The 22,603-nt window shown below is 40.0% G+C and overlaps 1 protein-coding gene across 3 annotated transcripts; it reads left to right on the top strand.

Annotated features, from left to right (window-relative positions):
* The first annotated feature begins 1,137 nt into the window (after positions 1–1,137).
* slka (STE20-like kinase a) lies at positions 1,138–22,507 on the top strand. Of its 3 annotated transcripts, none has more exons than XM_083922998.1 (19): positions 1,138–1,713; positions 5,458–5,622; positions 7,647–7,695; positions 8,850–8,999; positions 9,846–9,918; positions 10,268–10,462; positions 10,652–10,733; positions 10,966–11,097; positions 11,186–12,628; positions 12,722–12,852; positions 13,362–13,485; positions 13,891–14,070; positions 17,346–17,417; positions 18,434–18,563; positions 19,029–19,153; positions 19,247–19,441; positions 19,739–19,864; positions 20,575–20,688; positions 20,821–22,507. In XM_083922998.1, the coding sequence occupies exons 1-19, from the start codon at positions 1,564–1,566 to the stop codon at positions 20,965–20,967; spliced, it is 3,783 nt and encodes a 1,260-aa protein (XP_083779124.1). In that variant the 5' UTR covers positions 1,138–1,563; the 3' UTR covers positions 20,968–22,507. The 3 variants fall into 3 exon arrangements, with proteins under 3 accessions (XP_083779124.1, XP_083779123.1, XP_083779125.1); XM_083922997.1 differs by lacking the exon at positions 17,346–17,417 and adding an exon at positions 15,801–15,893; XM_083922999.1 differs by lacking the exon at positions 17,346–17,417.
* The last annotated feature ends 96 nt before the right edge of the window (positions 22,508–22,603 follow it).

Here is a 22,603-nt window from a genome sequence, read left to right as displayed (position 1 = left end):
CTAACTAAAGACGTCAAGTTAACTTCCGGCAGACCAACTGAGGGCGGAAACGTCCACATTAGCCTCCGACGTAAAAGCATTGCCTCGTTACAGCAACACAAAACATACATAAACATATAAACGTTACATTCTGCATATGTATTCAGCTAAACAATGTAGTGACGCTACTTGTGACAAAAAAATATTATTCATTATTAATAATTATTATGTGTCAGAGTCAAACACACTGCCAAAAATGTTTTTTTTTTCAATGTAAAAATAATAAAAACATTAATAATTTATTAAAATTAATGATAAAATTTACTTAGACAGTAGAACATAGAAAAATGAATGAGGAATGAAGAATAACGAAAAGTTAACGACCTCAAATATCAAAGCTAGCAAGACCCCTCTATCATCAACATTCACAAAATAAAATTAAAGACGACTAATACCACACTGTTTGTTCCCTTTTAGCCTATTATCATTTTGTCACTAATTATTTTATCATTATCGGGGTTTTTTTAGATAAAATGAATATGCAAGAAATTATAATATTTTCTAGGAATATATGAGAAATAAATTGTATTTGTAAGATACCTGTTAAGTACAATTAAGAATAATAATGAAATACAAAATGAGCCTTTATCTGTTTTGTTTTTTAACATGTTTGAAATCAATTTAAATAAAATGAAATAAAATGTATTGTCTCTTTGCTTATTTCAGTGACTACAATATGAAGGACTCAACATGACTTAAGTCTAAAATTAAATAAATAAATAAATGCAGAAATACATAAATAAATACAAGAACAAATAAATAAACACAGAGACGAATGAATATAAAAAAGAACACATCCTTTACATTTATTGCTACATTTTTGTTGACCTACATTTATTTATGTATTTGTCCATATGTTAATCAGCTACGAGGTCCCATTTATTCATACAGTTATTTATTAATTCATGCATTTATTTATTAATTCATTAATTTATTCATTTCTGAATTCATTAATTTATGTATGTGTTTATTCATACATTTATGTATTTAGTTTAGTCCTCCATATTGCACGGCTGTCCGTTATTGACGGTTTTATTGTAAACGGTTTTAACGGAAGTCCAACCGTCAGGGTTGCTAACTTGACGCTGGTCCGCTAACTTCTGTGTGTGGTCACCCAACCGGAGCACCGAGTCCTTCTGACTCTCCGTTTTTTAACTCGTTAACGATAAATTGTGAAAATGCCGCGTCGAGTGTGATGTTATGGTCAATAGCTGCTGTTTCTTTTAATTTATTTTTGAGGTAAACGGAAATACTAGCCTGTGCGTAACAGCGAACTCTTCTCTCCACTCCTCATGCACACAGCTATTAGCTATGATGCGATTATGAATAACAGCCGTCGAGGGGAAGTTATAATTGGCATTATCATAGCTGAATGGCTACAATAGCGGCTTCATTTAACGCCTGCATGCTGTTATTTCGATAGCCATTTGAGCTCCGCGTCGGGAGGAGCCGCTCTATTCTTTGGCGGAAATAACAGACCGCATCCACAGCACTTTATTAGCTCACGTCCAAAAAAGAAAAAAGATGTCTTTCTTCAATTTTCGGAAGATATTCAAGTTGGGCCCCGATAAGAAGAAGAAGCAGTACGAGCACGTACACAGGGACGTTAACCCGGAGGAAATATGGGATATCATCGGGGAGCTGGGAGATGGAGCGTTTGGGAAAGTGTTCAAGGTAAAAAAAATGTGTTGCATCCGCCTTCATTTCTTAACACACTCGCTTCCGTTGTGTTTCATGTTGTTGCATGATGCAGGTCATAAGATCCAGCGTTGAAATGACAGCACAATCCTCGTTCAGGCCACATCCTGAAGGCCACTAGACCCTCGGCAATTGAAATTGTAATGTCAGTGCATGCCATGACAGCTCACTCCTACTGTAATATTGCTGTATTTACTATTACTGGCCTACTACATTCTGGATGTAAAAAACATAGATCTGTGTGTAGTGACAGCCTAGAGTCACCTCTTTAAGTGTGTCAGTGTAATTTCCCATTTTTGGATGTTTAAGGTAGGCCCTGTTATATTGTCATGTTAAAAATATGACTTTGCCATGTCATTGAGAGGCACTTGGCCTCAGTCAAACTGTTGAAGGTGTGGTTCACCACCACAGAATAAACATGGCCTCACAAATGCCATAAGGGATTGTCTAAGGTTGCTCTGAGGGTTTAATATATATATATATATATATATATATGTGTGTGTGTGTGTGTGTGTGTGTGTGTGTGTGTGTGTGTGTGTGTGTGTGTGTGTGTGTGTGTGTGTGTGTGTGTGTGTGTGTGTGTGTGTATATACCTAACCAGGTTAAGTACAATTGAGATTAAGAATATCTTTTTAAAGGGAGACCTGGCTAAGATAGGCAACAACAGTTAAAACACCCAAACAACACTGACAGAAAGACAAAATTGCACTACATTACAGCAATCACAACACAAAAACAATATGTAGTCTGAATAAAATCATATATCTAAACAGCAGTAACAAGGAGATGTTCCCAATTCCAGATGTAGTCAATGTTTCTTATTCCAAATAGAGATCAGAAGACCCACAGCAAATCAGTAAAAACATGAATTCTAAGAGCAGGCACCACTTAAAAGTCAAATTTGCGACCAGGTTTATTTATACTATGTGACAGGTGTGTAGGCAAGGGTGAAACTTTGGTTTGAGAAGTGGGGGGAACACAAAACAGGGAGCCTGGGGCTCCTCCGCCAGAAAAATGTTTTTGATTTCCTGCATTTCTACATTCATAATAAGCCAGAGTTTGGTCTAAACCTACTCTATATGTAAAGTGTCTTGAGATAACTTTTCTTATGATTTGGCACTATAAATAAAATTGAACTGATTTAAGTGATAGAAAAGCCTGGAAATAATCAAGTGTAGAGACTAATATCAAAGAAAATAAACAAAAGTCGCTGAGAGGCAAAGTTGAGTCCATATTGTGATGCGTTTGTAATAAATCCATGACTCCAGATGCATTTGATGATTTTTATTTCAACTAAAATGTAGTCACAACTAAAATTATATGGAAATGGTCAACAAAAAATATCAAGTGCAAGTATGTTTATTTATACTGTGTGACAGGTGCACAGGTGTATACATACATTTAGTGTAGTGGTTAACAGTTTGTCACTTCAGGTTGATGGTCTATTTGTTTTACCAACACGTACTGTACTTTATACATGAGGTGGACACAATGGCCGCAACACCACTACAGCATAATGCTATGTAATGAAATTGCCTCAGAACAATGCGGGAGACTTGAGTGCCAGAAATGGGTTTGTGTCCTTCTGTGTTTGTTTTCTGAGGTTGCAGTTTGCAATTTTGAATTCTAGCGCGAGGTACTTTTGGTTTTGTGTCCACCACCTGTAATCTCTGCTGACGTACCACTGTAGGTTATCTGTGTGTGAATTTCTATTGGGCTGAGAACACCCGTTGAGAAGGTCAACAGCATGAGAAATAAAAAAAAAAATCAGCTCTCTTCATTTATCTGTATATGTCTTTGAGTGGAGGTTAAAACAGGGTTGCCAGGTTTCTTTTGTTGTGTTGTTTTTTAACAACTTAATTATAGTACAAACCCTTTTAAACAACCTTTAGGAAAGGACTGATGTGTAGTTCTAATTACCTGGAGGCAATTATCAGATGAAAAATGTAGATGGAAATTAGTTTCACATGAAGCTACATCGCTCCATCAGTTCTCTTTTATTGCAGTAACCCCTGATAAACCGCTTTCTCTCTTTCTCTGTGACTTATATTGTACTTCCTGGAACTCTAGTGATCGAATAATGCAGCTAATGGCCCAGCAAATTTTCATTTGCAAGTCCTATTAACTGGTTAACAAACTGTGATGAAAGCCAGTAGACTTCCATGCCTTCTAAGACTGAAGTTGTAGACAAATATACAATTTACAATATATTGACTCTCTGTTCCCACACACACAGAGGGAGGACTTGCCTTTCTAACACAGACTAGTTTCTAGTAGACTATTTCACCAGTTATTTCACAGACTTTTTGTTGGTTGCCTCATTTGGGTGGGGTGACACATATTTCCAGCAAAGTGTGAATCAGCTGTTTTAGAGAGTGAAAGAGAGATGAGTCTCACATGCACATCAGAACATAAATAAAAGTTGTTTTGTGGCTTTAATTAGTGAAGAGGCGTGTCAATTGTTTGGACAAAGTGCTTACATCATTCTATTTGTACAGCCTGTCAGTTCACATACTTGAACTGACATACATGTCTTATAATATGAGAGACAACGTGTCAGTCCCTCTGCCAAACATACAACACAACTGGAGGGGTGTGAGATTATTTCAATCTATTCACATTCAGACAAGAGAAGTTCTTTGCTAGTCTTAAGAGATAATTTTCACAATGTGCAGGGTTGTTTCATTTGTTATGACACCCACGAACTCTCATTGAATCCCTCAAAACGGACAAGTACAGATCTGAGTGCCATGTACAATATGACTGAAGGCCACAGCGTCCACTTGATTAACTCAATGGCAGACCAATTGTCGCTGCCCTCTCCATCATGAAGCTAATATCATGCATATTATGTATTAGTGATGGCCTGTGCTAGACAGGCGTTTTCCAGCAGCACAACGGGAAAGAGACAGGGAGTGTGTCAGGTCAGGTCAGAACTGTGTAAATATAGTGCGTGACACACTCTGCAGGAGTTGGTCCTAACACTCCCTCCCTTTTCTTTTTCCTTAACTCCATGAGATTGTGTCTGTATCCATAAACATTAAAGCTGGCCTTAAAATAACTTCCCAGCTACTCGTTTGATGGGGTGTGTCGCCATTTTTTCGTATTAGTCTCCTTAGTACAGTCTAATCTGGAATGAAGATTATTAGGAATGGGTTACCAATGTGCGTAAGCCATTTCCCGATTAAATCATGATGCTTATTTGGTATAATAATCTCTAAATTACTGCCACTGTAACTTCACATGATATTACAGTAGGTGTATCAAAGTGAAAGGAAAGGAGAGAGAGAGAAAGGAAAGAGGAGGATGTGAGCAAGATCAGCTTTTGTGAGAGTAGGACAGAAGATGATGGGGTTATATTGTAAATATTTCTGACTTCAAATGGTTGCTGTGGGTTTTTCTACAGTAAATATCCCTTTCCGTTTATAACAACATGTTATCATAAAGTGTCTACATATGAAGTGTATTTATAGAGATGCAATCCTCTAGGTGCTACACAAGTCATAAAGTACTGCAGTGTTTATTGCTCTAGCTACAAAATGGCTTTTGTCTTAAATGAAATTGTTAATGTTGATGGATGTTCTTCCACAATAGCCTCTCTACAGCACTGCCCCAGCAAAATAAGCCAAGCTGATTGTTCTGTTCCAGCCAGCAATATTATAAATGTATTGAACAGCAAACTCAATTGACACAAGCCTTTGTTGTCAATGTTGCTTTCAGGCTCAGAACAAACAGAATGGGACCCTGGCTGCTGCCAAAGTTATTGACACAAAGACAGAGGATGAATTGGAGGATTACATGGTAGAGATCGACATTCTGGCCTCCTGCGACCACCATCACATCGTCAAACTGCTGGATGCCTTTTATTTTGAAGGCAAGCTTTGGGTAAGTAAGCAAGCGTCTGACTGAGAACTGTTGTTGTTTTTTGGTTGTGTGTTGCTGTTGATTTGAAGCCAAGGAGACACAGAGGCAGTGAACCAGTCATGCATAGAGACACAAATTCGTCACAAGCCACTATTTGGTATGCTGTTTCTCAAAGGTTAGTTGTAATATTAGATTAAGGGATAATAGCAGTTAATTTTTCTGTGTTGTGCACATTAAGAGAGTTTAAAAGTGATCATGTGGCACAGTCAGAGGTTAGAACTGCATGCTCAACTGCAGGATTGCCTGACCTCCTAGAGGTTACGGGTCATAATCTAACATCTGAACTCCCAGGCATAATCCTGGCACAAATCTTAAGTAAGAAAAGAGCAAAATTCTAAACCCATTTTCAAAAGAGCCCTGCCTCTGCTTCTTTATCAAGCTACTTTACTGTGAGAGTTGAGTCACAGTGCAGTTTTAATACTTGGTCAGTAGATCTCATTCTGTGTGCAGTAGAGAGACCCCAGAGCAATTAGGCTCTGGCAGGTGGTGTCATGTGGCCATCCCTTGCGGACTGGCCACATCTATGGGAAGATAATGGAGGGTTTTTTTGTGGCTGGAGAAAGTGCCTGAATAATTCAGAGCTGCATGCAGGTTGTCCCTCTGGCCCTCATCTTTAAGCAGCAAGATGAATGTGTAACTGCTTCTATTTAAAATGTGTTGAGTTAATGCATAATTTTGTGGTTCGCAAAAGACTAATCAAGGGAAATATATTGCTTAAAAGGAGCAGAATTAATGGCACGCTTGATGTTTAATTTAACCTGAGAGTAAGATCAACAACTGTCAGAATCATAAGAAACTTTGAACTACAACCGGGATTCCCACAGTACGATTCATTTTTATGCAGAACAGGAACAACCACTTGGTTCCTTCTCTTTGTTTGAGTCCCTGAATATAAGGAGGAGCTCGTTTTTAGCTGTGATTGATTTTTGTCTATCATCTGATACCACAAGCTGCCTTCTAACTGGCAAATGCCAATATATATGAAGTGGTGGTCGGGACATTATATCTGCTATTACAACTGAGGTCAGGAGCTGGTCTGTTTTACATCTCTATTACGGTGTTATGTTTAGCTAATGCACTGCGGCTCCACAGACTTTACACAGAAATTTGCGCCGTGAACTAGTGAATCCAAAGTTCTCTTATTATTAGACAGCAGGTGATTTGGTTTAAGCATGTCAGAAGGTTTGTTGAAGGCATTGCATCATTACCCTCACAGCAAATCTTTTACTGTAGCTTTAAGTTGTATTTATATTTGTATTATTATTATTATACAAGTAAGTAATAGTAGTAAAAGTATATTGAAGTAGCTGTTATCATTTTAGCTATTATTCTAGCTTATTTCATCAGTAAATTTCCTTTTACATCTTCCCTAAATTAGATGGTATGGTTGAGATAATGTCTATGTAGAATATTGACGAGAAACTGTCTTTACTCCAAGAATGAAATTGTGTGTACTGCACATGGGATCCTAACTTGAAAGGGACAGGAGTATTGGCTTTATGATGTTTACCCAAATGAGAAAATCTTTTTTCATCAGAATGTACGATGAAAGATCCTGGATGTGAGTCATGTGTAGACACACATACACATAAAAAATCATAAAAATTATGCTGTGCATCATAAAGAAACAGTATGGAGAGGATCCAAGTCCCTGCCTCCAGCTTGCAACTACAACCTTTACTGGTATTTCGATCCAACAATGATTTAAATATAAAAATTGTCCTGAAATGGAAAAAAAGACGTGTCAATAGAAGATGCTCAGTATCGCTGTTTAGTGTCTGATCGATTGGCTTCTTGGAATGTCTCCACAGCGCAATCGATAAAATAAAAGGGTACTCTGATGTCTTTCCTATTAAAGGTGATACTTTGAATGACATAAGTTCTTCCTTTTAAGCAAACCGTGTGCTATGACAGGAGCTAAATTGAGGCTTCATTGCATAATAGTACACATTACTTATTTTTCCACTTTGTTTTACCATTTTCAGATTCTGATTGAGTTCTGTGCGGGTGGTGCAGTGGATGCCATCATGCTTGGTAAGTCCCTCGTTCATTGCAGGAAACCGAAAAACACTATAAAGTTCTGGAGCTTTTTCTTTGCTCCATCCTCAAGTGCCAACTCTTTTTTTTTTTTTTTTTTTTATTCCATCCAGAAACCTCCTCTGTGGGATTTTTTTTCCCTCTCCCCAGTTGAAGAGGCCATTTCCACTGTGTAATTATTGTAGCTCAGATTTCAAGGAGTGGTTAGTCCACTTCTAGGCCTGCAGTTTCTCTCTAATTTTGAAGCTTGAAGAAACACCTCACCACTTTCTCTTACGTGTAAATTACAAAGAGGATACCAGTTAATTCACTTCACCGTTGGCTGTTGATGCATTTTGCACTGTGGTCGGACTCACCTCAAATTAATTTGTTCCTTCATGCCAGCTGATGTCAGGGTGGAATTTGTGAATTTTGCCCTCCAGTTGCTATTGAATACCACCAGGCCATCACATTTGACATTAAAGGGATAGTTGAGAATTTTCTTTTTAAAATTTGGTTGAATCAGGTACTTATCTATAGTCAGTTTTACCTACAGTAGATGGAGGTCAACAAGCCCCCAGCTTGGAGAAGCAGGGAGGAGGACAGACATTGAAGCTAAGAAATGTACTGCTGATAATGGGGGCTGCAGCCAAATGTATTTACTAAAAAAAACCCACATAAAAAAAATTAAAATCAATTTAAGGTTTAGAATATTTTCACAGCTGTCAGACAGCCCTCTTTTGTGTACGGGGCGAGCTGAAGTGGTGGTGAAACCCACCAGACTCCAGTGACAAAAACAGTAATTTTACCTTACACAACATGGGAATTGCTTGTCTACCGCTGCTTTGATTGGTTTGTTTGTTTGTTTGTTTGTTATGTTATTTCATAATCCTTTAAAACAAGAAAGTCACAAATAACACAATAACAAACCAACCGATTGTTGCAGCAGTGGACTAGCAGTTTCCACGGCATGTGAGGTAAAATCACTGTTTTTGTCAATGGCGTCTGGGGGCTTTTACAAGAGCATCAATAACTACTTCAGTTCCCTCTGCGTAAACCTAAACAGGGCTGCTCCGAACTGTCCCTTTTTTAATATATCCAAGATGGCCCAGTCTGTGTTTGAACGTAACCATGGTCACTTGTGAATTAAGCGTGTGCATGTTTATCCACAGAACTGGAGAGGCCACTGACAGAGCCCCAGATCCGTGTGGTGTGTCGACAGACCTTGGAGGCCTTGGCTTACCTCCATGAGAACAAAGTCATCCATAGAGACTTGAAGGCCGGAAACATTCTCCTCTCCTTGGATGGAGAAGTGAAACTTGGTAAAAATCTGTCATCTTTTTCTGCTGCATTTGCCATTCTAATATTTCTCTAAATGTGTGGGATTAGTCACTTATGTTCCAGCTAAGGTACCTGCTTCCAAATACTACTAGCTGATTCATTGTTGATTTCCCTCCCAGATGTCCTTGGTGGCCACTCTGAACCTTCCTGCAGGGCCAGCACTAATAGGTTTAAAAGTCTAATTAGTAAAGTAAATTGTGGAGCCCTCATTGCTGTGGAAACCAGCTGAGCTATGTGACTCTGGGGGAAAGTGGTGCACAGGACTGTGTTGAAATACGATAAAACCGGAATGAGTCATTCATGCAGAGTTTAAAAAGATAGTTACAAAACAAAGTGACGTGTTTTCTGTTGCCCCAAAGGAGAGAACTGTACTGGAGTTGGTGATACAATGAATTTGTTACATAATATTCCAGAAGTAAAAGTATTCATGTTCTGCTGCAGCATTCATAGCTGCTGGCTCCCTGATGATTCATGTTCTGTAGGCAGAGGGTCACAGCGGATCCTGGCAAACAATAATTATCAAGCAGTCACCAGGGCCTTAATGATAGATCTCTCTTTCCTCCAATGTGTGCATACTGTAAGTGATGCACGAGAGGGAGAGAGCAGCCTGAAGTAGTGTCACAGGTGAGATGATAAGAAAGGGAGATTGAGGTTTTTCTAACCACTTTTGAAGCATATATATGCAAACTTGAAGAAAAAAATAATTATTTGTGGTTGTTCCGGTTCTATACTGTGTGCCTTAAGGAACGTCATAGGTTATTTTAGATCTTCTATGGTTTCCCTTGATTCACCAATGAAAATAATCCTAATTGATTTCTTACTTTCAGCTGACTTTGGAGTGTCTGCGAAAAATACCAAGACGTTACAGAGAAGAGATTCTTTCATCGGCACTCCGTATTGGTGAGTCATGGACCCCGCATACAAGAGGGCATTTACCCCTTTCCATCTGATAATTGTCCAAGCATGTCTCACAGATTTTGCAATGCAGTGGCACAAAAGCTGTCATGGTTTGCAGAAACGTAAAAAGGCCTCTGTCAGCAATTTAGATGCACGGTGTTGGATGATCTCAGCTTTCAATACTGACTAGGCTTCATACCTTTCAAATTCCAGACCGAAATACACACATACATGGTATTTTACAGTGTTTTTTACCCTTGAAGAGTAAAGAGAAATATATATCCACCAATTCACACACTGTCCAAAATTAGCTCCATGCTAATGACAAACCCACTGACTTCTAATTATGCAGGATGGCCCCAGAGGTGGTAATGTGCGAAACTTCCAAGGACCGTCCGTACGACTTCAAAGCGGACATCTGGTCCCTCGGTGTCACCCTGATAGAGATGGCGCAGATTGAGCCGCCCAACCACGAGATGAATCCCATGAGAGTGCTGCTGAAAATAGCAAAGTCCGAGCCACCTACACTCATGCATCCCTCTCGCTGGTGAGATGGAGCGACGGTGATAACTAATGAGGTGGCACTGGAATGTTGGAGATAAAGATATCTAGACTGTTGAATGTGTGAAAGCGTGGTGGATTGTTAGTGCTTAACTTAAGCACGGGGGGAAGAATGGTATTACAGCAGTGACATTTACTCTCGTCTGTCTGATTCCGTTTTATTTATTCTTGAAAGGTCACCAGAATTTAACGACTTTCTGCGGAAATCACTCGATAAGAATGTAGACAATAGGTGGGGCACACTGCAACTTCTACAGGTGAGCTGACCTACTTCATTCACTCCTTACTTCTAACTCACAGTACACAACCATCTACGCAACACACAACGTAGCCCAAAGAATGTATACACACACACACACACACTAAAATAAATATATATACAGTATATATCAATGTGTCGTTTTGCTGTTGGTTCTGATATTTGATTCAGCCTGGCATTTTGTGAAGGATAAATATGTATGTTTCTTGTTTCTCTGTCCATCTATGTAGCATCCTTTTGTCACCAGTGTAACTCATAGCAGACCTCTCAGAGAGCTCATAGCTGAGGCCAAAGCTGAGGTCACAGAGGAGATTGAGGATAGCAAAGAGGAGGAGGAGGAGGAAGAGCCTGATACACCTGTGGTATGTCGTTTTCATTGATGTTTTTAACAATTCAACTGGAAATGCATAATATACAATCATTTTCATATTTTTCCAACTGTTGGCTCAGGCGGCTCCTGGGCACAAGCGAGCACCATCAGATGCCAGTGTGGCCAGCTCAGAGGACGACAAAGTCCCACCAACTCCCTCCACGCTGGAATCTGTTACAGAAAAGACAGAGGCCGAGTCTGCTGAGGACCGGACCAGTGATAAGCTCTCTGATGAAGGACTTGGAACGAGTGAGGTAGACAAGACTGAGGAGGAGAAACTCAATGAGGTGTCTGACGCCAGTAATGAAGACCTGGCCTCTGGGCTAATAGAGCCCACCAAGGACGTTATCTCACAAGATACTACAGAGCCTAAATCAGAAGATGGTCAAGCTGAAGAGATTACAGCTGAGCCTGTAGTATCACAGCCAGAAGAACCTTTGGTACCACAGCCAGAGGAACCTGTAGTATCACAGCCAGAGGAACCTGTAGTATCACAGCCAGAGGAACCTGTAGTATCACAGCCAGAAGAACCTGTAGTATCACAGCCAGAAGAACCTGTAGTATCACAGCCAGAAGAACCTGTAGTATCACAGCCAGAAGAACCTGTAGTATCACAGCCAGAAGAACCTGTAGTATCACAAGAACTTCTCACAGATAGTCAAGAGAGTCAAGAGAAGGATCAGAAAGAGACACAAGAAGAGAAACCAGAGCATCAGCCTACCCAAGTAAAAGAAGAGGAACAAGAGCCAGAGGAGGTGAAAGAAGAGGAAGAAAAAGACGCCGGTACAGAAGAACCCAGAGAATTACAAGAGCGATCTAAAGATACACCAGTAGAACCAGAATCCATATCAGGAGAAGTGGCACAGGCAGAAGGAGAAAGCAAAGAGCCGAAGGAGACTCTTCAACTTGAAGTGACAAAGGACAAAAAAGAAGATACAGCTAATGGCACAGACGTAAATATAGACACACATAATTTAGAATCCAATGTAGTGGACACAAACATAAATGGAGACACAGACACAAAGTCAAGTGTGGGTGAGTCCTCCACTAAGGTTCTGTTGGAGAAGGAGGCCATAGAGAGTCAGCAAGAAGCAAAAACTGAGGGTGAGGCCCCTGAGGAGGCACAGCAGCCTGCACAAGAGAATCAGACCAGGGATAAGGTTGATCTGCAGGAACAGGCCCCAACTGAATCCACAAATGGAGTCAGTGATGAAGCCAAAGACACCTCTGACAATTCAGAACAAGTGGTTCCATGTACAGACGTCCCTGTGAAGAAGGAAGATGAAGAGATTGCTACTCATACAGATGAGAGCACTTCCCAGGATACTGTCTCTGTTCCGGAGAGTGAAACAGATTCAGAAAGCAAGATCGAGCATGGAAGCCCCGCTGTGATCAAATCGGATTTGGAGAAAGACTCTGACTCTGGAAGCAGCTCTGCTGCTGATAGCAACAGCCTTGACCTCAATCTGTCCATCTCCAGCTTCCTGTCTAAGAGCAAAGAAGGGGGCTCTTTGTCTATGCAGGTATTATTGTCTGTGCCTCACTTACAAGTCATTAAAACATCAACACTATTTTGATCCTTGGGGCCCCCAAAAACATCCCTGTTTCATTTGTAGGAGTCAAAACGCCAGAAGAAGACACTGAAGAAGACACGTAAGTTCATGGTGGACGGTGTGGAGGTCAGTGTGACGACATCAAAGATAGTGACAGATAACGACACCAAGAGCGAAGAGATGAGGTTCCTGAGGTATGTCTGTGTCCAACCTGCTTACCACGCTGTTGATCTATATATGTGACAGGGCATATTTAACATGGCTGCCTTAAATAGAGCTCGTTCATCTCAAAACTCCCACAGAGTTTCACAGATGCCAGATGGGTTAATTCTTGTGATGAATGCCGCATTATGTTACTGTCATCACAGTCATGTTACCTTTTTAAGACATGACACATGCTGCTTCGAACGTTTACACAAGTGCTGTCTGACTGTTTGCCGTTTGGGTTCATGACCTTAATTGCGTCAGTAATGCGGAGAGTTAACATGTATCAATTTAAGAACTGCTGATTCAGAAATGAGGATACCAGGAAATTAAAACAGTTATTGAATATTAACCGGAGACTTGTATTATGATCTTCTCTTAAGATGCATGTAAGGAAAAAATAGATCATGAAACAAACCAGAAAATTGTCACTGACAAACTATTAAATTTGAGACAAGGAAATATGGTAGCACCCTGACTACACTGTTGGTTTCCTCAGGCGGCAGGAGTTGAGAGAGCTGCGCCTCCTGCAGAAAGAGGAGCAGCGGGCCCAGCAGCAGCTGAGCAACAAGCTGCAGCAGCAGAGAGAGCAGATCTACAGGCGCTTTGAACAGGAAACGACTGTGAGTCAGTTTGTTCGTTCTGCAGTGGTGTGATGTTTTTTTTTATTATTTGGCTAACTCCCAGGAAACGAGCTGCTTCATCACAAGTAGATCTAAACCTGACGAAGAACATAACCAGACACCAGTTTGTCTCTATCACTTACTGTAGTCTTTATTGTGAAGGGGAAATTCTCTTTAATCTGTGGTAGTCACAATATTGAAACTTTAATTAGAGTCTGTCAACTGTCTTTTATTCAGGTTGAAATGACACCATACAGATGTCTTTATAGTTAATTTCCCCCTCCCTCCTAAGCATTAAAGGCCTGGATGTTGATCTATATTAATCTTGTGATATTAGATCACCTATACACACTTATAGAGATCATATCAAGCTGATGCCAGTGTCTGCGGTTTCTGTTTCTGCAGGCCAAAAAGCGTCAATATGACCAAGAGGTGGAGAACCTTGAGAAGAAGCAGAAGCAGACCATTGAGCGACTGGAACAGGATCACACCAGCCGTCTCCGAGACGAAGCAAAACGCATCAAAGCTGATCAGGACAAGGAGCTCTCCAAGTTCCAAAACATGCTGAAGAACCGGAAGAAAGAGGTACGGTGGCGGTGCATGACTGTTTTTGCATGGAAGTGCTTGAAGCAAGCTGATTAGCTACTAACTGCGGGAGCTTGGGGTCGTAAGCATTTGCACGTCATAGATCCGAGCTGTTTAATGGCGCATGTGTTTTAACAACTTAGCCGGTGGCATATTTGGCTGGGTCATATTAATCCTATGGGAGTGGTGTGCCTTGCTGTTCTTGTACTGTGTGTGCAAATGATAGCAACAGACAGACTGCTCTATCTTTCTCCTCAATGCTGCTAGCTCCATGTTGTTGTATCCATTATTCATCTGCCCAGAGGCTTCTGGTTGCCTCCCAAGCAGCACTGTGTTACTGAGTCTATTTGTTATTTTTAGAGAACTATTTAATAAGTACAGTCTTAGGCTAAACATAAAACCTTATCAGGATGGTGTGCTGGGCTTGTTATAAATATATTTGACTACTTTATAAGTCTTTTCTGCCTCTTCCTCTGCTTGGCAGCCTTAAATGCTTTGTTGGATGTTTTGGGTGTGATTGCAGTTTTGTGTTTTGCTTTATGCAACTTTCTTATGGCAACAGCGCCGATTGGCATCCATTGTGTATTTATGATGCCCGGTGTTGGTGGTGGTTGTGCTGCTCGCAATTTGCTTTCCTTGCCACTTAAGAGTATATTTGAATTGTTCTTAAAAATATTATTGCAGGTTGGCTTAAAGTGGTTGCTTCAGTTCTCAGCTATGTACTTTGTCGTCATTGTTTAGCTGCAAACATAAGCTACTGGCTATTGATAAAATGCAGATTTGTCAGTGATGTTTGATATTTGCAATGTTGTGTCCTTTATTCAAAATGTGTATTTAACTAACCATGTCTCTTGTATGAGTGTGTGAGGTGGCTTTGGTCATGGGATGGCCGACTGTTGAAGATTTTTCCACGTGGTGTTGAGCTCCTTTGGGGAAATGATAAAACGCCTTGCAACAGAGTATAACTGATATGGAATCATCTTAAATGTATTTTCAAGGAAGATTTTGAGGCAGTGGGCAGAGACCCTGTGGCCCACTTGTGCTCAGGGAAAGTCATTTCCGACTCTCACAGTTTGTGGCCTTAATACTCACAGAGATTGCATCACAAACACAGATGTAGCTGGTTTGGTTTAGACACCAGATTAACTTGTAGAGTTGTGTTAAATGATGAGTTTATGAACAGTAATCTGTTCTTGACGGTAAAAGTACATAAAAGTTTGAACGTTTTTTTAAAGTTTGAACCAGTTTTTCAAAGCATTTCATTATCACCAAAGTCAAAACTGTACTGTTAAACATTCAGAGGTCATAGTTGTCGGATGATTCCAACTCAGTTACTCTTTTTTTTTTTTTTTTCTGGAGGCAAAATGATCATCTTGATGGCTGTGGGACTTACTAGAATGCAGAGTAATACAGGGGGAGCTGTTTTTTGAGACTAACACCTTCTGCCATGCACCAGTGAAATCTTTCTTTTGACAAACTCATGACTCGGCTCTGACTCGTGCAGTTCAAACTTCTAGTTCTGACGTGCTACTAATAACAACAGACTGACTGACTTTTTCAAAAGAACGTCAGGCGCAAGTCATGGGAATTAAGCATGCTGACTTTCAATCAGTTGGTGGCCGGGTGTTCTCCTCTCAAAGTGGGCCGTGCTTGTCTTCTACTGTTGTTGGCCAACTTTATTAGATTTTCAGAATATACAACGCCAACCAGTTTCTGCACATACACTGTAGGCCAAACTGGAAGCTGGACAGTCACCCAAACATATGAGAAAAGAGCTCATGAAACGCATAAAGGAGGACCTGTCGTTCTTTAAGACTGCAGAGGTAAAGCATCACCTGCTGTCTCTTATTGTGAGAAGATTTCTCTCTGTCTCTTTTCCTTCTCTCCCTATTACGGGATTCCTTGTTGTCAAGTATTCACATGCACACAAACACAAGAAATACTGTGTCTGTAATCAGTCCATATTTGCTACAGAGTGAACTGTGAGAATTTTATTTGAGTGTTTAAATTTTAGGTATGATTAAGCAATGTTACCTTAATACATATAAATTGTGGAAGTATAGAAACTGTTGTGGTATAAAACCATTCTGGGTAAAGCTGCAAATCTGTGAGCAGAGCTGGATTCACAGAATAGTTGAATCAGTGTGTTTATCTTTTATGTATGTTCACTAGATTAGCCAAAAACATGTGACTCCTGGATTTTATCTATAAACGTTTTCTTAGTTGAGTTTCCATTAAATATATATCGCAATATGAAAAGGTATAGCTGAAATAATTAGTTGATTAGTCGATCGACAGAAACTTCAAGTCATATTTTAAACAAAATTGACATAAATTGTGTGGTTTCTGACTTTCTTAACTGTAATTATTTGCTGTTTTTCTGTCCTGTTTGACAGTGAAGTGAATAGGTTTGTCATTTTCAACGGTGGATCCCACAAAACAAGACATTTGAGAAATTATGATGGGCATTTTCCACTAATTTCTGACATCTTAATGACCAAACGATAAATCAAGAAAATAATCGTCATCAGAATAATAGTTCCAGCCTGAACAACATGACACATTCGGTGATAGATTTGATGCTCTAAAATTAAAATTGCAACCCTTCACCTTCTCTCCTGAGATCACTTATGTGGAAATTACAGTTATGTCACAGCACTCTCGTCAGTGTTGATGCAAAATAATAATGATGATGATAATTCACAAGTGTCTGCTCTCAATTTACTACTTACCATAGAGTACTGTTGAGAGTTTATCATGTAGTGAATTAATAAACGAGGGAGCGACTGCAGACACGGCTTTGTTTCCACAGTAGACATATGCACTGAAAACTTTCCAAACTTTGTTTTCCTGTTCATCTTTTATGAATTAGACAAGAGTCATATGGACAACGGCCTTCTTTTCTTTGAAAGGTAACTCATAGATTATTGACACCATGAGCCAGTAGCATGAAAAGTAACAAAACTGCTTTTTTATTTTATTTTTCTTATTTTTTTGCAAGCTGGATTAAACTTAAGTGCTCCTTTTCAAGCATGAGAAGATGAAAAGAGTATTAATAACTAATTAATTGACTTCCTCCTAACGTCTATCCAGAACTGTGCTGTGCGCCTTGAACTCACCGATATTCCGCGAGTGGAAAATCTCTTACATAACTTAGGAGAATACGTGTGTGTGTGTGTGTGTGTGAGAGAGAGAGAGATAGAGAGAGCTCCTCAGCCTGCTGTGTGCTGTGTGTCCCTGATCTGGACGAGTGCGCTTTGTGCTCTCCTCCGCAGGCAGTGGCCCAGGTTATGATACAGTCTTTTCAGTTGTCCTCATGCGCACTCTTCAACGCTCAGATGCAGGATGTAAGTTGCCCCCAACGCCCCGTTTCTCTTCGTCTCTGGCCCATACTTAGATGTGAGAAGTGACAGGATAGTCTGTGATGGTGCAGTTGTAAGAACGACACATGTAAGCATGGGCGGTGTTGTTGTTTTTGAGTGTTCTCATCACTGTGTGCGTGCAGTGGCTCTCTCTTCCTCTCCCACTCAGTATTTTCCTCCACCAATCCACAAACGTTCTCCATCTAGTCTGTGTATTTTTATATGCTATTACACCGCTACATTGAGAAAGTGCTCTTTCCCAGAGGTGTTGTAGTTGTTAAATCCGCTTCTGTCTGAATCCATGTTTGTCTCTGTCAGCCGAAGGCCCAGATATAGACCTACTGCCTTACAAAATGGATAAAAGTCAAGGTGCATTATTTGTTTATGGTATAATTTAATAACCTTAATTTGGATTCAGCAGCATTAAAACTGTTAAAGGTTCTCTACAGTGAATTGTGTATGATCAATTATGCCTAATTATAGTAAGTAATAGCAGTATAACTGACAATTTGGCACCTGCTAGGTAGATGAAATTAAATTTTTTTAATTTTATGTAAAGCTAGAAAAAAAAAATCAGATCCACAAATCATTGTGGCTCATGACGTAATGAGCCATGCATATTGTAGGCTGAGCTCTGGACGGTGTGGCCGTCAATGTAGTCGATGTTGTCTCACATAAAACTGTGAGTCTGAATCTTTACTGGATTGTTAACTTTTCTCTCTTTCTCTCTTCACCTTCATTGTGGATCGTTGCTATCCATGATCTCTGACTGTCTCCTCTGCTGATTCCAGTTAATGATGTGACATCTCAGTGCTGTGTTGTTCTGAACTTGAAGTGGATGACTTGAATAGATCATATCATCTAATTGTAGACGTTTTTGATAAATAAGATACATTTGTGCTGTGGCATTTTATTGTTTTTTCTCTCTTTGCTCTTTGCTGTCCCTCTGTATGATCCGACTTGGCTTCCTCTCACTGATCCTCTTCTCTTTGGCACCTCAGGAGCAGGAGTTCCTACAGAAGCAGCAGCAAGAGCTGGACGGAGCTCTGAAGAAAATCATCCAGCAGCATAAACTGGAGATCACCACTATTGAGAAAGACTGCCTGAACCACAAGCAGCAGCTGATGAGAGGTAGGAGATGGAGGAAGAGCTACTGTACATTGTTACTTTGCTTACCACCTTCTAAAGCATACCATAGTGTTTTAAATTATTTATTTCAATGTGAAATGAAAATTAGATTGAAGATCAGCAGACTTTAGTTATCATCTCATGCTTAGACTAGGTGACCACTAAATATGACAAACATGATGTTACAGATTTACTCTCAAGTAACCAATTCAGCTCAAACATCCTGTTTGAGTTTCAACTTTCATAACGGACAGACATGAAACCAACAACTGCCTGAAGGGAAGAAATAGTAATCTTTATTTTCAGTCTTGACTGTGACATGCAGACATGCTATAGCTTGTCCAACTTGCCGTCAGTTTTTTGCGTCTGTTTTGTTTTCATCGCTCTACTCGTCACCAGCTAACATGCATGTACATGTTTGCCAACCCGTGTGATGTTTTTGTGTGTGTGCACGGGTGTGTTTTGTAGCTCGAGAGGCAGCCATGTGGGAGTTGGAGGAGCGCCACCTGCAGGAGAAGCACCAGCAGTTGAAGCAGCAGCTGAAAGACCAGTACTTCCTGCAGAGACACCAACTGCTGAAGAGGCATGAGAAGGTACGAGCTTGGAGAGAAATCAACTAGGAGAAATGTTTTATTTTAAATAATGCTGCTGAACTAAAAACTGTGTGCATGTGTGTGTTTTTATAGGAGATGGAGCAGATGCACCGCTACAACCAGCGGTTGATCGAGGAGATGAAGAACAAACAGACTCAAGAGAGGGGTCGTCTGCCCAAGATTCAACGCAGCGAGGCCAAAACCCGCATGGCCATGTTCAAGAAGAGCCTCCGCATTACCGCCACTGCATCTGTCACGCCCGAGCAGGAGAGAGAGCGGATAAAGCAGGTAACAGACACTGTGGACTCTCACATGCATGGGTATTCTTGTAACACTGTCACACTGGCATACAGTCACACCAAGGATCTGCCCATTACCAACACTGGATAATCCCAGCCCAGCAACTTTTCCAGTCACCATTTACCAAGCTTCACTGGCTCCATCTTCTTCAAAATGCTTTTTCAATTTAGTTTTGTTCAGATAAGACAAGTGGAAGAACTTGCTAATCATGTTAAAAAATGATCTGCAAGAAGTCAGTGGTATAAAAGTTTGAGGTATTGTTACATTTGTACTGCTGTGCTCCAGTTTGCTTCTCAGGAAGACAAGAGGCAGAAGAACGAGAGGCTGCATCAACACCAGAAACACGAGAACCAGATGAGGGATCTGCAGCTTCAGTGTGACTCAAACATCAGGGAGCTGCAGCAGCTACAGGTAGGGCCACAACACACACACACACACACACACACACACACACACACACACACACACACACACACACACACTAATATACTTAATTTAATCAGGAAGTCGTATTGAGATTGAGATCTCATTTTCAAGAGAAACCTGAGCACAGACAATAATAACTGATGATAATGACATAGAAATTAGAATAGAAACAAAGATTTAAATATACGTTCAGCATGACAAATGCTTTCTGAAATATCCTTGGCCTATGAAAAAAAAAGAAATACAAGCATATTATTTAAAAATATGTAAATTACCAAAAAACACATTCATATAGGCAATACCATGATGCTTTATAAATAAATGCATTTTAAAATGCCCTTGGTGTAGATATAAAAGGATTAAAAATATAAGCATATTATGTAAACAGTCACACCTAAAATTAGTGGAACCTCTTAACCAAATTTTGAATTGCCCTATTGATATCAGCGTGTCAAGTTCAAGTCTTCTCTGTAAATTAAATTATTCCAGACAAATGGGTTAAAACATCAGAACACTATATTTCCAAAGAGTGGAGTGTGAAAGAAAAAGGAATAAAGAAATAAAACGGAACGATTTAGATCTCGGGACGTTGTGCTACGATAAAAAAAAGTCAAAGAGACATGAGTATATTCCAGCACAGGAGGTGTTATTCATTAATCCTGAAGCCACATGTGTTAACCCACATTTTCTTTCAGAATGAGAAATGCCACCTTCTGATTGAACATGAGACCCAAAAGCTGAAGGAGTTGGATGAGGAGCACAGCCAAGAGATAAAGGAATGGAGAGAGAAGCTTAGACCCAGAAAGAAGGTACATCTAATATCTGTCTCTTACAGACTCCCTCTGCAGTCAGGAGTAAGAACATCTTTGATCTGCAGGTTTGTTCGTGATATAAGCTTCACAGCAGTCGACTCATTTGTTTGCATCTGCTGCCCCCTGCAGGCGTTAGAGGAGGAGTTCACACGGAAGCTCCAGGAGCAGGAGGTCTTCTTCAAGATGAGCGGAGAATCCGAATGCCTTAACCCCTCCACCCAGAGTCGAGTATCCAAATTCTACCCCATCCCAAACCTGCACAACTCCGGTTCATAGCCTCGTGTGTGTCTGTGCTAAAACACAGACTCCTGTGGAGCTCCTTTGGCTGCGCTGACTGACTCTTCCTGGTGGAGCGACGTCATTACCCCCCCCCCGACCGTTACTGATCAAACGTTTTCACCGCTTTGAGTCCACTGTTAGTGAGCATGACGTGCCTACACACCGTTCCCTCACTTTAATCAAAATGTTCTCAGCTTGTTGGGAAGCTGGTGATAATAATATGCACTTTTTGAGCATGTTAAAATTTTAAAAGCCTGCAGTTGGTAGCGAAGGCCAATCATGTTTATGAGAGTATTGTAAGCACAGCCTGCTACAGTTTGAATGATCTCCAGTGCCTCATAGGTTCCTTTTTTTGTCTGCATTTAAGCCCATCTGTGTTTTACAGTGAATACAGATCCCCCCCTGAATGTCCTGCACTTAAATCATTATCATTTCCACCGACAATCGCAAGATGCTGAGAGATTGTTTTAATCATAAACGGGGGATTAAGACAACTCTGAGATCTTGCGTTGCTGCATGTACGGCAGAGCTTTTTCAAGGGAGATGTACTGATGAGTTAAGAGAAAAAGACTGTAGTTGTAAGACAAAAACTGGCTGCGAGTTAAAGTGAGAAGGAATGTACTTAGTCGTAAATGATATGTTGATTGAAATGTTACATGTTACCTTTTACAATAGAGAACAAGAATGCATCTATTGCTTTAGCACATCATTTCCTTTTCAGTGCTGTACTCTCACTTAGTCAAACACGGAGGTGACTGTTAGTACCGGAGATTGATGAAATACTTTTTTAATAAATATATCTATAGAGAATAGACCACCTTGAAATGAAAACTTAAGGAATGTAAAGCTGTTGATTTGCACTGTTTCGCCACATGAGCTAAAGAAAAAATATGCAGTAGTTTTAACTGTATTTTTGTCAGTGAGTCACCTTTGTCTCACCCAAGCCTATTCAAACTCCAAATTGTTGAAATGTTTTATTTTTACTTATAATTTCCTCTTTTCTCTTGTTTTCCAAATATGCCCTTTAGTATTTTATGATCACATCTAGTTTTCTAAACATGTATTCCTCATATATCGATGCTGTAATCGCTCTTTTCTGTGAGCTTTTTTTGCTCTTGTTGAAACCAGTGTTGTGTGAAAGGTTAAACTGTATCTGTAACTGTATGAGTTCCGATGTATGACGAGACGTTCGCTGTATTGTAGGGGCAAAAGTATTGATGAGATTTCAAGATAGCTGATTCTTTTATCGTGTAGCTGCATATCATCAATGCATGTTATCATTTCCGTGTGCTGACATTAACATCGTCGAGTGTATTGTCACAAATGCTGGGTTTTTATTGGGGTTATTGGAGACTTGTGAATTACACCATATGCCCCGTAGATTTCAAATATTTTTTATTTTATTTTGTTAAGTTGCAGCATTTCCATAAGTTGTCATTCTACCACAAATAATATTCCTTTGATGTCGGATCAAATGTATTTAAAGTGTCTTTATAAATTGATTTTTTTCTTGTTGTAAATAAAAATATTGACTGTTTATTTGACATTTTAAGTGTCAGGAAACACCTCGAGTGAAGACTCCCAAGTCCAAAAATAGATTTATGTGTGTGTCTTCCAAATATATTGATCAAAT

The sequence above is a fragment of the Echiichthys vipera genome (assembly GCF_963691815.1).
Source record: "Echiichthys vipera genome assembly, chromosome: 11".
Lineage (NCBI taxonomy): Eukaryota > Metazoa > Chordata > Actinopteri > Perciformes > Trachinidae > Echiichthys > Echiichthys vipera.
This window is presented reverse-complemented; position numbering and strand designations above follow the sequence as displayed.

Bases quoted from the DNA above. Each gene is read 5' to 3' on its own strand.
- slka (XM_083922997.1), top strand. From the start codon at position 1,564: ATGTCTTTCTTCAATTTTCGGAAGATATTCAAGTTGGGCCCCGATAAG. The intron at 9,000-9,845 runs GTAAAAATCTGT...TCTTACTTTCAG, and splicing joins GGATGGAGAAGTGAAACTTG to CTGACTTTGGAGTGTCTGCG. The intron at 18,564-19,028 runs GTAGGAGATGGA...TGTGTTTTGTAG, and splicing joins CAAGCAGCAGCTGATGAGAG to CTCGAGAGGCAGCCATGTGG.